Genomic DNA, 14372 nt, shown 5'->3' with positions numbered 1-14372 from the left:
TAGTTAGTAATTTCAATTGCTGAGTTGCGATATTAGACAGCATGATTCTGACACTTTTCCACATCTATGTGAAGTAAGAATTTGTTTTCCAAAAAAAAAGATGAATGTGTGTGTGTGTACATACACACTATATATATATATATATATATATATATATATATATATATATATATATATATATATATATATATATATATATATATATATATATATATATATATATATATATATATATATATATATATATATATATATATATATATATATATATATATATATATATATATATATATATATATATATATATATATATATATATATAATGTGTGTGTGTGTAAATATTTTGGCTTGCTAACAAAGAATAATGGGACACCTTTATTCTTTGTTAGCAAGCCAAAAAATTTACACAAATATGAGCTGCCACTGCTGTGGCTACTGCCTGTAGATGGCCTTGGGCTAAGCTGAAACAGGAAATAAGATTTGTCCCGTGTCTGGGACTAAGCAAGTATATTCTGAATGCTTAACAAACATTTAACATACATACATACATACATACATACATACACACACACACACACACACACACACATATATATATATATATATATATACCATATATATACCATATATATACCATATATATATATATATGGTAAAGGTTCCCCCGCACATGCGTGCTAGTCGTTTCCAACTCTAGGGGCCGGTGCTCATCTCCGTTTCAAAGCTGAAGAGCCAGCGCTTGTCCGAGGACGTCTCCGTGGTCATGTGGCCGGCATGACTAGACACCAAAGGCGCACGGAATGCTGTTACCTTCCCACCATAGTGGTCCCTATTTTTCTATTTGCATTTTTACATGCTTTCAAACTGCTAGGTTGGCAGAAGCTGGACTGAGTAACAGGCGCTCACTCTGTTACGCGGCACTCGGGATTCGACCTGCCAAACTGCCGACCATCTGATCGACAAGCTCAGCGTCCTAACCCACTGAGCCACCGTGTCCCTTATATATATAAATATAAAGACCCCTGCTTATAAAAATCAGGAGAGTCCCATATAGGAGAAAATTATCTAATAGATAATTAAATATCTTGTGACAGAATAACCTAAATAGGATATTAAGTTAATGAATGCACATACGCAGAGAAACTTGTGTATTTTAGATTTATTTTGGACTTATGAATTTAATAGCTATGAAATTTCAATCCGTAAAAATATATGATTTGGTACCAAGGCACTATATGTAGTACATGTTTTATATCATGTCATGAATAAGTATCATAGAACATTGACTACCATTTCAAGATTTTTAAATAACTGCAGATGAAGCCAACAATCTTTAAAAAAAAACTGTACCCCTTCCAGAAATTCCTATTCACTTAAGCAGAATTCTGCATAGGTATTATTTTGTTCTATTTTCCTCTCCCAGCCCTAGGAAGAAGACAGTGAAAAGCCACTTCTGAAAATGTTGCAAGAAAACTGAACAGGCTTATGAAGCCAGTTGTCAGGAGCCAAGACTGCCCTGAATATACAGTACACATATACACATATGTAACACAATGAAGCATTTTAAAAGTCAAGTTAGCAACCTTGAAAAGATGTCCCAGTTTTAAATATTAGATGCAGTCCTGATACCCATGTAGAGTTTACTTTCTCACTTTTAGATATCAGAGCTTGAAAAGTTACACAGAAAGCTAAGTCAAGTATTTAACTTGAAGTCTTTATTTAATAAACATAGTAGTTTTGTAAACAGCTTTCAAGTGCTCCAGCCAGTCCTGTAATTCTTCAACGTGAGCTCCTTTCTAAATATCCTTGTCTCTTTTATTGCCATTTGGCCAACATAAACAGGAAACCCAGCTGATCATACAGCAGAAAGAAGGAAACTTCCTACGAGCACACAAAAATAAGGAATATCGTGTCTTTGACCTTTCAACCATACACTTTATAATTCCACCTAAAAAAGCCAGAAGAATATTATCACAGTGAGTGAGTGACAGGCCCCATATTCAATGTTGTTCTTGCTGAAGTCTGAATTGGGGGCGGGAGTGGTGCTTTCTTTTTGGTTTTCCTATTTTTCAGAATTGGTTGGCTAGGGTCTCTCTTAGATTTGTGAATACAACTTTGAGTGTAGAATTATTATTATTTTTATTATTGTTCATATTAGGATTTTTCAACAGGTCTCCTGCCTTGAGCAGGTGGTTGGATTAGAAGAGTCTTCCAGCTCTACGATTACCTTCTACGTTTTAATAAAATAAAAGTATAACAAGTTCAAAAGTAAAAAGAAATGCAAAATAGGGAAAAAAAGGGGAAAAATTACCTCCAGTCAAATGTATTATTCTAAAGGGAATTCTTTTTGAGAGGATATTCCGTTAAGTAATGAAGTTATTTTCAAAAGATAGGCTTAGGTTCAAAATAAACAGGAGTGACCTGGAGGATATAAATATAAATATATAAATAGTAAAAGAATAGCCTTATCTCTAAACATTTAGAAATACACATCTTTCCAAGTTTAGAAAAAGACTTAGAAAACTTTTGATTTCTATGTGAGATTCCACATACGATGCCACAATGGCGCCCCTGGATACCTCTCAGGACCAGAGAATTATATCAATATTTAAGTCCTTGACCTAAAACCAGTGGTTTCATGATTATTTAAAGTTACAATGGAACAAAAATAGGGACTTATGACCATTTTTAACTTACGACTTTTGCAGCACTCCTGTGGTCGTGTGATCAAAATTTGGAAGCCTGGCAATCGGTGTTTATTTACGACGGTAGCAGTATCCCAAGGTCATGTGATCACCTTATGCAACCTTCTGACAAGCAATGTCAATCAGAAAACTAGATTCACTTAACAACCGTGTTACTAAGTTTACAACTGCAGCAATTCACTTAACAACTGTGGCAAGAAAGTTCATAAAAATGAGGCAAAATTCACTTAACAACTGTCTTGCTTAGCAATGGAAATTTGGGACTCAATTAGTCTTAGGTCAAGGACTACCTGTATATAATACACTAGCATTTCAACTCCCTATTTAATTTCTCATCTCAGAGTAGGATTAATGAATGCTGCACTACCAAATTTTACTGTAATGTTGACAAGCATGTTTTATAAAATATGGACTTAAAAGGTCGCTAACAGACAGTGCCCTCAACTTATATTCATATTACATAATTGCCAATGCAGAGCTACATTACATGAACAAAGGAACATGATATATTTTATTTTCCCCTTAACAACTATTTCCCTGTCTTTTTTTCCTTTCTGAAGAAAAAGGCTTTTTAAAATGCTAACCCATAAGAACAATTTGCTTCCATTTTTCCATCTAAGAAACAAAACAAAATTATATTTTCAGTTTTCTACCAGTCACCTTTCCTATTAGGGATTAGGCCAAATTCTTCTGATCCAACAATAAGGGTCAATCAGATGTTTTCCAAAAGTTCACCAAAAGTTGATGAAAAAATGATATCCTTTTTTTTTTACTACTTTCCTGGCAGGTGGTATTTAACACATGGTCCACTGATTCCAGAAGTAGCAAACAGATATCAGAACTAGTAGCCACTGACAGACTAATTCTTCATGAATTTACTGGTGTTATTTAAATTAATTACTTGAGAACAATGAATTCTACAAAAATAGAACTAGTTTTTTTATTGATATATTTTCATCTATAATGTCAGTAAACACAGACCTCTTTGCATTGTGCTAACATGGTAAGTAAATGAATCAGGAAGTCCCTAAATCTTGCTTTCCACAGGCACTCATGGTAGGGGGAAATTTGAGAAGGTGACAGGATGTGTTAAGATGTTGCAGTGCACACTCCATCCCTTCTGCACATGCAAGTGATCCTGCAATTCAAGTACAAAAGGGGGAGCTCATAACACGTTTTATCATATTGACATCATCCTGGTTCGGAACAGATGGTTATGTAGCCTATATCATAAGCTCACTAGATAGCTTTAGGCAAATTATTTCTGAATATACCCACATGTCAAGCTAATGCAAGATACAGGGTAATTTGTGTATAAACCAAATCACTATGGTTTCTTCAGCAAGCCATTCTTAGTATCATTCATGCCTGACATGATAGGAGAAACCAGATGCTCTCAATTTCAAATTCCATTCATATGTAATATACAGTAATGGACAGTACAAATCTGACTTAGCAGATAGGCTGTTTTAAGGATCACAGCTAAAAATGAAAATTAATATTCTTAGAATTTACCAGAAAATTCTATTTACCTATAACAGTGCCTACTCAATGCTGTTTTTTCTAAAGGTACAATGATATGGTCAAGTAGAACAGAGGTCCCCAACCTTTTGGGCACCAGGGACCGGTTACATGGAGAGAGTTTTTTCCATGGACCAGAGGGGGCGTGTTTTTGTGTGCTGCCTGAATCCTGTGGATGGGGCTTTCCTTGTTTGTGCGGACCGGTTGCTGGCATGCTGCGGCCCAGTACTGGTCCACAGACTGGGTGTTGGGGACCCCTGAAGTAGAACAAGCATGAATTAACAGAGAAGACTCATGTCTGAACTAAATGAGCCTTTAGACATATCATGAAAGAGAACATTAGAGTAAGTAAATATGATCATTTTGTGCATATGCACAAAATTAAAACATAAAAGTATTCCAGCTTCCCAAATAAAAAATATCTATACATTCTTGAATTTAGGTGTGAATATAAGTCTCTCCAGTTCCGGTTTTAAATACCATTAATTAATATTATTCAGTTTTTAAATGAAGATTAGAAGTACTGCAATCCACTAACTTGTCAATTTAAAGACTCCTCATTAGCATTTTAAACCAAATTAACCAGCTCTAAATCAGACATGTCCAACCCACAGCCCACAAGCCACATGTGGACCCAGACAGCTAGTAATGGAGCCCCACAAGATTGTAAACTTTTGACATTTTCAACATTTGAAAAAATACAGTTTAATTTCTGAAGAACAATTATAGCAATTAGACTTTAAAGTTCCAGTCAAATATAAATAGGTTGGGTCTTATTCAGTACAAAATTTTACCATACTTTAAAAAAATGTATCACTTTTCATATTTTTAAAGAAAAATCATCATCATCATCAAGTTGTAAAACTCTAAATAACAGAGTCTGGTAGCATATGGTTTTTTCAAGTACAAAGGAGAATCAAGACAAATGTATTTCCTTTAAATCAAGAATATTATTAATGGTATTTACCTGATTAAAAGTTTTGAATATGAATTCTCTGAATATAGCATCTCTTTCAGTGAGTTCAGACCAGCCAGCAGCTTTAAGATCATACAAAGCTTGGTTTCTTTCTTCCGTGCTCAACCAGCTAGATTGTGAAGACTATGATGGCAAAGAAAGGGGGGGCGGGAAGCATCATAAATACAAGTTAACCATATAGATGATTATTACACAAAAGAGACCACATTGCATTAAATATTTGCAAATATTACTGGTTGTGTCTTCACAAATAGAATTGTACAGGTTGATTCTGCTCCCGCAGAATGCCCTGTAAACCGCCCTGAGTCCTTCGGGAAAGGGCGGTATATAAATTTAATAAAATAAAATAATAAAATAAAATAAATTATATTTAGAATATGAAGTAGCATCCAAACTAACACCTCTTAGGCAGCATCTTAGATAGAAAACAAACATAATTGATATTTGCATTTGAGTAAATGGGGCACGTGGTAAGTTTGCACTGTCCTAGAACAGAGGAGATGGGAGCAGATGCTGTTGTATAATTAGCAAACATAATCCACTAGAAATGAAAATACTTTTACATTACTTCCAACAGAAGGGAAGCATGCTCGTCTCCCACTGAAATCTGAACACCGAATAACAAATAAAAATGTCTTCAGTTTTACTAATAGTGACTTTTAATCACTCAAATATAGTTTTATTTTTATATATGCTTAACACTGGAAATTAATTTCAAGATCTTTTAATCCATTTGGTGGACCAACAATAGAGTTCCTGGGACACATTAAGGATATAATAATATTATTACCCACATTTTCATTGATAAAAGCTACTTCATTTCAGTACAATGCTAAACATACTATTCTTTTATAAGGTTTCATCTCTCGGATCTTTTAACCATAATTAAAAAACATAGCTCCTTCTCCTAATTTAATTATTAAATTTATATGCTGCCCATCTCACTATCCATAACTCTGGGGAGAATAATATAAACAATGTTAAATTTAAAGTAATGCTAATCTAATTACGTCCAATAATTTTATTTTGAAAATCTTATTTTAAAAGGTACATTTTCTGGATCAGCAAAGAAAAACAAAGAGGGACTAAAGCATTACTTTTGCAGAGGCCCTAAATACTACTTATACTATGTTTGTTAAACTCTTTTCCTTAATTAAGCATGAATTAAAAAAAAAGCTCAGCTGACGGAATTCTCAGCTATTTCAGGATGCTCAATGAATGTCTAAGAAGCAAAATTATTACTGTACTATTACTTGGCAAATATGCTTAGACATTGATTTAACTGAGAAACAATGGATGAAATTTAGCAGTATCTAGGCTGTCCCTTTATTCTCATGTCATTGTAATACTGAAATATAAGCAATTAACAATATAAAGTCAAATGCAGAGAAAATGCCTGCCCTTATATAAACAAACAGCAACATCCATGTAAAACTAAAAGGCATATTCTCAGACACCTTTGAAATTTGAAAAACTAATTTTTTTGAGGGAAACCTCCCTAAAGAAGGAGATCTCCCAAAGGACTCTGAATTACTAAAGCTTAAGAGAGATAATTCTGGGAAAAGAACAAAAAAATGAATTATTAGAAAGGAAGAATAGGTTTGTAAAAAGTTAAAAAGAGAACACTGTCTGGTGAGGTGATTTCTTGGTTCAGGTTATTTTGCTATGGCTCCCGTGGGACAAAAATGAAAGTTATTTTTAAAATAAGAAAACAATCTTACACATAATGCAGCATATTCTGCTCTGACAAACACATGCCTTCATATTATATTTTAGGTAAGCAGAGACTTTTAAAATCTGGCTGACTGTTTCATCTATATGGATGGTTTTTACATCATCTGCATGTTAGACACAGATTTACAAATATTTCTCTCTTGGCAGTTTATCACATTCTGGAATATCCAATCTCTGCAGCTTAACACCACCTGCTGACTGTAACTCTCCAAATGCATAGTAATACAGAGTAAAATCTAAAATAATATGTTTCCTTGGTGTGTTTTTAAAATTAAGTTTTCTCTGTCCCTTCTCTAGCAACCATTGTAGGTGAACCCACAAAGCTATCTATAGGCATCTATTTTCTGATTGGACAGACTGCCCATCACCCTGCTTTATTTCTCACTTTTCTGCTAATCAAGTTTGGAGATACCTACAAATTTAAACTTTTTTTTAGCCAGATGCAATCAACAATATAAACTGCCAAGATTGTTTTCAACAGTCTTAAGAATTCCACAAAACTGGTCCAAGCACTCTCTTAACACTCCCTTCAAATCTTTTAATATGTAATATTTACTGTATCAGTCAGGCAGTGTATATTCTTCATTAACAAGAACAGTGATGATCACAATCCCATACACTTATCCAAATCCTTATTACTGGAAGATCCACAAGACACATTTATCGCAGTTAGAATGATGAACAAAATTTGTGTTTTTTAGATGGCATTCCAATATAATGCCCCTGCACATTTCTATATAATCGTAGATTTTCTGTTCTCCAGAAGCCTAGTGCTAAAACAGCAGATGTTGTTCTCTCAATGTGAAAACCATGAATGTTGCCAACATATAAAATTTGAAAGAAAAATATAGGCAGTTGAGCTGCCATTTTTTTCTCAGCTACTGGGTAGCTGGAAACTTGAAAGCATTCTTTCTACATCCTTGGCAAAAACCATCTGCAAAGAATAATTTATTGGCAAAAAGAATAATAAGTATCCTTGTCAGGATAAAAAAAATGATTATAAACAGACATGAATATCTTCAGGGATGTTTTGCACATGGGATGGAATTATGGAGTGGCAGAACTCATAGTCTGCAATTCGCAGGGAGAGTGGGCCTGCTAGAGTTTACTTCTGAGGGGAAGTAAATAAAACTATATTAGAAACCAAGAAAAAAAACAAATCTAAGTTCCTATATTACAGAAGAATCTTTTATTCTGAACTGGCTTTTGAAATCAATCTAAACATTTTGAAAAATGGATTAGGTTATTTAATGTAGTTAAAAATAAAATGATAAACTAGATTTAAATTCAACCATGAATTTAAAAATGATTTAAGAAGGATATCTGGAGTAGTCTTGCTTCAAAGTTTGATTTAATATGTATACTGATTTGTTTTTAACATTTCATTTTACATAATTCACTACTTTCTATTTCTACAGTTTATAAACACTAAACAATAAATAAACTTCCTATCAACCAATTTCCTCAAAGGAAAAAACTAACAGCACTTCTTCAAGACAATCTGGCATTCAAACAAACATTTCAAATAAATCAGATTAAATATTATAAATCCCTGAAATTCAATTGAAACTTCAGATATGTATGTAAAGTGGACAATTTTTGAAACATCAATCCTATTAATTTGAATAATTACATTTGTTATACAGAGTATTTTGTCCACTAGGTGCCACTATATTTCACATGTAAGTACTTATTCAGTGAGATAGAATTTAAACATTCTAAATAAGAAATAATAGAGATCTTAAATATAAATATGACATAATTATATAGACAAAAATTAGGAATAATCATGTAAATAGTATAAAGAAAGCTGCAGTTAACATAATTATATATCAAGTAAATTCTTTATTTAGCCTTACTGAAAAGATATTTATAGTACTAATAATCAATAATACTTTTACTAATTATATAATGTCGATATCCCTCATTTATATTTGCAATTATTATTTACTGATGGATGGGAATTCAGCATGAATCAATTTAAAAAAATATATTTTTCTGAGTTACCAAGATCCAATAGAAAAGCTTCTTCATATTATATTTGCAAAGTTAAAACATTCAATTAGCTTTACATAATTAAAATATTATAGAATAAAATACATGATAAAAACAGTAGTAATACTTTATTATTAAACAAATTAATTGCATATTAAAAGATGAACAATACAGTAATAATCAACACTTAAAGTCTAAAAATGGCTAATGAATCATTTCTATTTTAATAATTAGTATATAACATAAATACTGTTAACAATGGATACTGCTGAAATACTACGATTTAAGAAAATAATGCCTATGAAGGAGCAAAGTACTTCTATTGCACATAGGGGTCTTTTTGATTAATTTTAACATATAGCTAGTCCTCGACTCACAACTGTAATAGAGCCTGCAGCCAGATATCATGACAAGTGTTAAGTACCCACATGATCACCTCATTTATGACACCCCCATTCTTAGTTGTTAAACAAACATGCAGGTTGTTAAGCAGAGCATGGGGTGCCTCAGAGAACCTGGGTAGCTAGTCCAGACCCTACCCCAGGGTGTTTCAAAGCCTCTAACACCTTGAGGCACCCCATGCTCCATTTCCTGCCCCTCTGGGTCCCTGCAGCGCTTCCGCCAACTTCTCATCCAATAGGCCCCACATCCATCTTCTCTCTTTAAGACCTCTGGAGCTCAAGGTTGGGTTAAGAAAAGTGGACAGACCGCTCCTTCCTGAGCTGGATGGCACAATCCTGGAGGCAGCCACACTGAAATGTGGCCACTAGGAAAATGGCATCTGATTCCGGAATATTCCCTAACATGAGCTCTGCAGCATTTTGCAACACTATGGAATGCTGTGAAGCCTCATTAGGGAAGCAAAACAAGGTGTTTTGTGGCTTGTCCCCTTTCCCTAACTCTAACTCCAGAGTTCTCAAAAAAGTGAGAACGAAGTGGAGCCCAGGTAGGCAGGTGGGTGGAAGCAGACCCAAGGCCTGTAGGGACCCAGTGGGTAGAGGGAGATAAGCAGTCAGTCATAAGGGGATTCTGCAGCAACCATAACTTCAGGATCAGATTCTAACCAGCTTTTTTGTGGGGTGTGGGGTGTGAGTGGGGTGTCTGCAATAATTCCAAATGTTCGCTAAGCAACCAATCGTAAGTAGAGGACTATCTGTGGTCCATGTATTTTTTCTGCAAATAAATATTACACATTATCACTTTCAGACAAAATAATGATAATAAATTGTTAAGAATGTAGAGAATTTGGAAAGCAAGATATGGCCATTATCTCTTTTTAATTTTTCCAGACATACTGTATTGTCTGCATCCCATTTAATATTAACTACTAATTCTACATGAGTAACTGATAATGGAGATAGAATCGATTGGCCCAGGGAGATATTTTATTTTTCTTACATGACTTCAAATGTCTACTTTTATTTACTTACCACCTTTAACCAGTTATGTGGTAGGATGCAATCATAGATCATGGGTCATATATGGCTTTTTGTTAACTGTTGACATTTCAATGTCCACTCACCATTCCTTTGTAATGTTGTACAATTTCCATTTCCTCTTTAGCAGTTCTTTCCTGGAAAACTATGTCAAACTATTTTGGGTCTATGCTTATCTGAAAGCTTTCTCCTATATATTTTTAGAAATTATTAAAATATATTTTTCAAAATGTGAAATAAGAAAGCAGTATTTCCTTTTTAAGAATAATCTGGTATATGATATATAGCAAAATCAAGTTTTTAAGTTTGAAATATCAGTATGTAACTCAGATCAACAGATCAAATAACCCATGAGTCTTCAGTTAAAAACCACCAATTGCAAGCTTTAGACCCACACACTGAGAATATATCTAAGAAAATGTATTAGAGATTCTTGGTTTTGTACGTTAGCTATTATGTACTATTATTAATAGCTTCCTACATTGTCATTACTTCAATGTTTGCTGTTCAATGCATGCCTGAACTTCATTCTTGAATTTCAAAACTAACACACTGCTTGTTTGCCAGATGAATACACACAGGCTTGCAATCTGTTCCTGAATTCAAGGTTACTTAAAGTAACTATTGGGCCATTAATACGCAAACAGTGTCATATCACAACTTCACCATTTCTATTCAGCTGTTCCAAAAACTGGAGCTGTGAGCATATTATTTGATGCACAATCTTCCTCTCAGGATGTCTGATGAAGCAATTGCATAAAGAGTGTGTATGTGCGTGTGTGTGTGTGTAACAGACAAGGAACAATATACTAAATGAACAAAAAAATCTATCTTGATTACATTATATTACCCAAATAATATTTTAGATGAATAAGCAAATTATATGCCATATGTGAGAAGGCTCCATCCATTAACAGGCAAACTCTTGAAGACGTGATTCATAAGAATGAATATAATGTATAAAGGTTACTTTTAAATAATTTTATTCTGAAATATGTTCGGGGTATTTTAGCACTTACTAGGTTGCAAATTGTGTCGTAGCCACAGATGCTTACTTGGGAATTAGTTCTGAGTGGGATTTCATTTTGTATAAACAAGCACTAGATCACTATGTTAAAAAAAATCTCATTAGTTTTCCAAAGTAGAACAGATTTATACTTGCCTAACCTGCTGTTATGCCTAATATGCCATAATAAGAAAAGCAATTGGTAGTTACTTGATTATAGGAAAATTGTCCATTACAGATGAGAAGCCACAGATACAGGTAGTAATGTACCTGTAGCACTAGTCTGCTGTTTAGTACAAGCCTTCATTAACCAATGTACAAAATCCATAAGGAGAAAAGAACCAATCTGGCATTTAAAAGTTATTTTAAAATCGTAATTTTCTCTGGACTATTTTCCACAAAAACATTCATAATAAGTGTGTTCATTTAAGATGCTCCAATATCTTTTGCTGCAACACTGATTATCCTTATGAAAGCTGTTGCAAGATCAATCATTTACTAAGCAGAGAAATATTGAGAGCCATACAACAGCACAAAAAGACTTTGTGAAGGTAGTATTTTTGTCCTGCCTATTTATAGTTAACTGGTGAACCTAAATTATTAGTGCTATTTATTAAATTTGTACTCTGCTCGCTCCCCAACGACTCTGAATCGTTTCATCAGGAGGCATATGAGCAGAACCTGAAAGCCGATCTAAGAATTAAGCTGGTAAGAAGGGCAATTGAGCCACCTACTTCCTGTATTTAGATATAGGATCCTCTTGCCCCGAATCCGAAGCAATCCCAGCCAGATCCAGGTTTAATGCAAAGAGCTTCCTGTAAGGAAGATCGTTAAGTCAGGACGAAAAAGAGAAGACGCCAATTGCAAATTTGGATCTTCGAATTACACGTGCTAGGAACATTTAACATTCCCTTTGAGCTTCTCCCGCGCAAAAAAAGAGCCGAGAGGCTCAAACCCGGATTTCCAAGTCAGCTTTCCCTAAACTGTCCTTGTAAACGTTTAAAACCGCAGTTGAAGAGCTGCAAAGAAAGCAAACCAATATGAATAAAGGTCACCGGGCCACATTTTACGCTGACCCTCCCGCCGCCCCCATCTGTCAAATCGTTCCGAGGAGGATCGCTCCTTTGCTGCTCAGCCGCTCACCATAGCTGAGAAGTTGCTCCGGCCGCCACCGCAGCCCCGGCCTCCCACAGCCACCAGGCCCCCTCGCAGCAGCAGCAGCAGCCGCCCCGATCCTGGCCCGCGGGGGTTCAGCATGGCTCAGGCGGGCATCTCCGCCCCCTCCAGCGAGCGCCTGCGCCTGCGCCGCGGCCGCCCCAAAGTCTTGGCGGCCGCCAGGGGGAGCCTCTCGCCGTGATGTCGCGCCAGCGCTCCCCGACCTGCGCAGCCCTTTGGATAGCAGGCGCAAGTCGATCTTCTCAGGCTGGGCTCCGAAGACGTGGCGATCCCTGGTTCTCCCCGAGGGAAAGAGCTTGGCTTGAGCCTTTCCCGGATGCCCGAAATGGGTTGGGTATTCTCAGTAGAGAGTGAAAAGTTCTTACACTAATTGGGGTGAGGGATCAGAGTTGGCGCCTTCCCCAGCCATTTGTCACCCCAGGCGGCAGCAGCTACAGGTGGCTTGCTATCTATCTATCTATCTATCTATCTATCTATCTATCTATCTATCTATCTATCTATCTATCTATCTATCTATCATCTATCTATCTATCTATCTATCTATCTATCTATCTATCTATCTATCTATTATTTATTTATATTTATATTCCGCCCCTCTCCGAAGGGACTCGGGGCAGTGTACAGGGCAATTAAAACTATAAATAACACATAATGTATAAAAATTAAAATAGAATTAAATCGAATAGCCCTAAACAAAAACACATTCTAAAATTTAAAATTTTTAAAATTTTAGTGAACTCGCAAGGAAAGAAATCAATCTTTTCTTTTCTACCGTACAAAAGGATGAGTAGTATTGTCCGAAGCAAGGAGAGTGTGATTTATCTAGTTACGGTACTCTCTGCTCTGTTTGTACTAAATGCTGCTGAATTAAGAAAAACAGTATTCTCCGAAGGATCCCAAAGGTGCTTTTTCACGAGGTAACTGGACTTTGTTTTTCAGCTCTGAAAAAGCTTCTTGGATGAGAAGGGAAAGTCTTCAAAGTAAAATAAGAAAGTACTTAAAAGCACCCTTGGGATAACTATGACCTGGACGTCTGAGAATCTTCACAGACTTTCCCTGGAGGAGTGTAAGGAGACAGTAATCACTTTAACAAGCAGCTCATGATCTGTAGTCTGTGTACAAAAATAGTCAGCTGTGAGTAAACAGCACTTCAGTCATCAATGCAAAAGGACAGTAGGGTATGTCTGTATTCTCTCTTCCAGATCTTGATCCACTTTTGATTCTGTTTTCTGTGTCATGCACATTTGTGGTATATTATATTGTTCTCTTATGCTAGCTTTCCAATGAAGCTTTTAAAAGTTGAAATACTCTACCATGAATGGCTTTATTATAACAGCTGTAAAGATCCAGCTCTATTTAATGTAGCCAATAATGCCATCACTATCCATGTTAAAGATTGTACTTTTAATTTGTTTCAAATTCTTACAAACACAAACACAAAACAAAAACAAAATACCACTAAAGAGGTGGTGCCCATGAAATTATACATATATTTACACCCATACTTAATTTAAATATCACACTACCATGCATGAAATTATATCTCCTCTTTCCAATCTATTGTAACATTGTTTTATGTCCTTTTAAAACAGTAAACTATGTCTCAGTTTCCAGTATAAATGATATGAAGATTAGGACCTGTTAAATGTTTTCTTAATTCTAACCATTTTAATCAAAATCGCAAATGTGAAAAAGTCAGTAATTTATATATTTATCAAATGGCATTGAATTTTCAAAAAATGTACCTCATTAAAGCTGAGGATAGATTGTTTCTAAATCCAATTAACATTTAAATCTATTATTTTCATTCTACATTTTTTTTC

General features: G+C 35.0%; 1 protein-coding gene across 1 annotated transcript in view; it reads right to left on the bottom strand.

Annotated features, from left to right (window-relative positions):
* PCBD2 (pterin-4 alpha-carbinolamine dehydratase 2) overlaps positions 1–12688 on the bottom strand; it is a 40647-nt gene extending 27959 nt beyond the window's left edge. Inside the window, exons 1-2 of the mRNA XM_081321470.1 lie at positions 12517–12688; positions 5194–5325 (exon numbers count right to left, since the gene is read on the bottom strand). Coding sequence (XP_081177596.1) covers positions 5194–5325; positions 12517–12630 — 246 coding nt within the window. The 5' untranslated portion in view covers positions 12631–12688. The remainder of the gene's footprint in view (positions 1–5193; positions 5326–12516) is intronic.
* Positions 12689–14372: the final 1684 nt, after the last annotated feature.

The sequence above is a fragment of the Vipera berus genome, assembly GCF_964194415.1.
Source record: "Vipera berus genome assembly, chromosome: 2".
Lineage (NCBI taxonomy): Eukaryota > Metazoa > Chordata > Lepidosauria > Squamata > Viperidae > Vipera > Vipera berus.
This window is presented reverse-complemented; position numbering and strand designations above follow the sequence as displayed.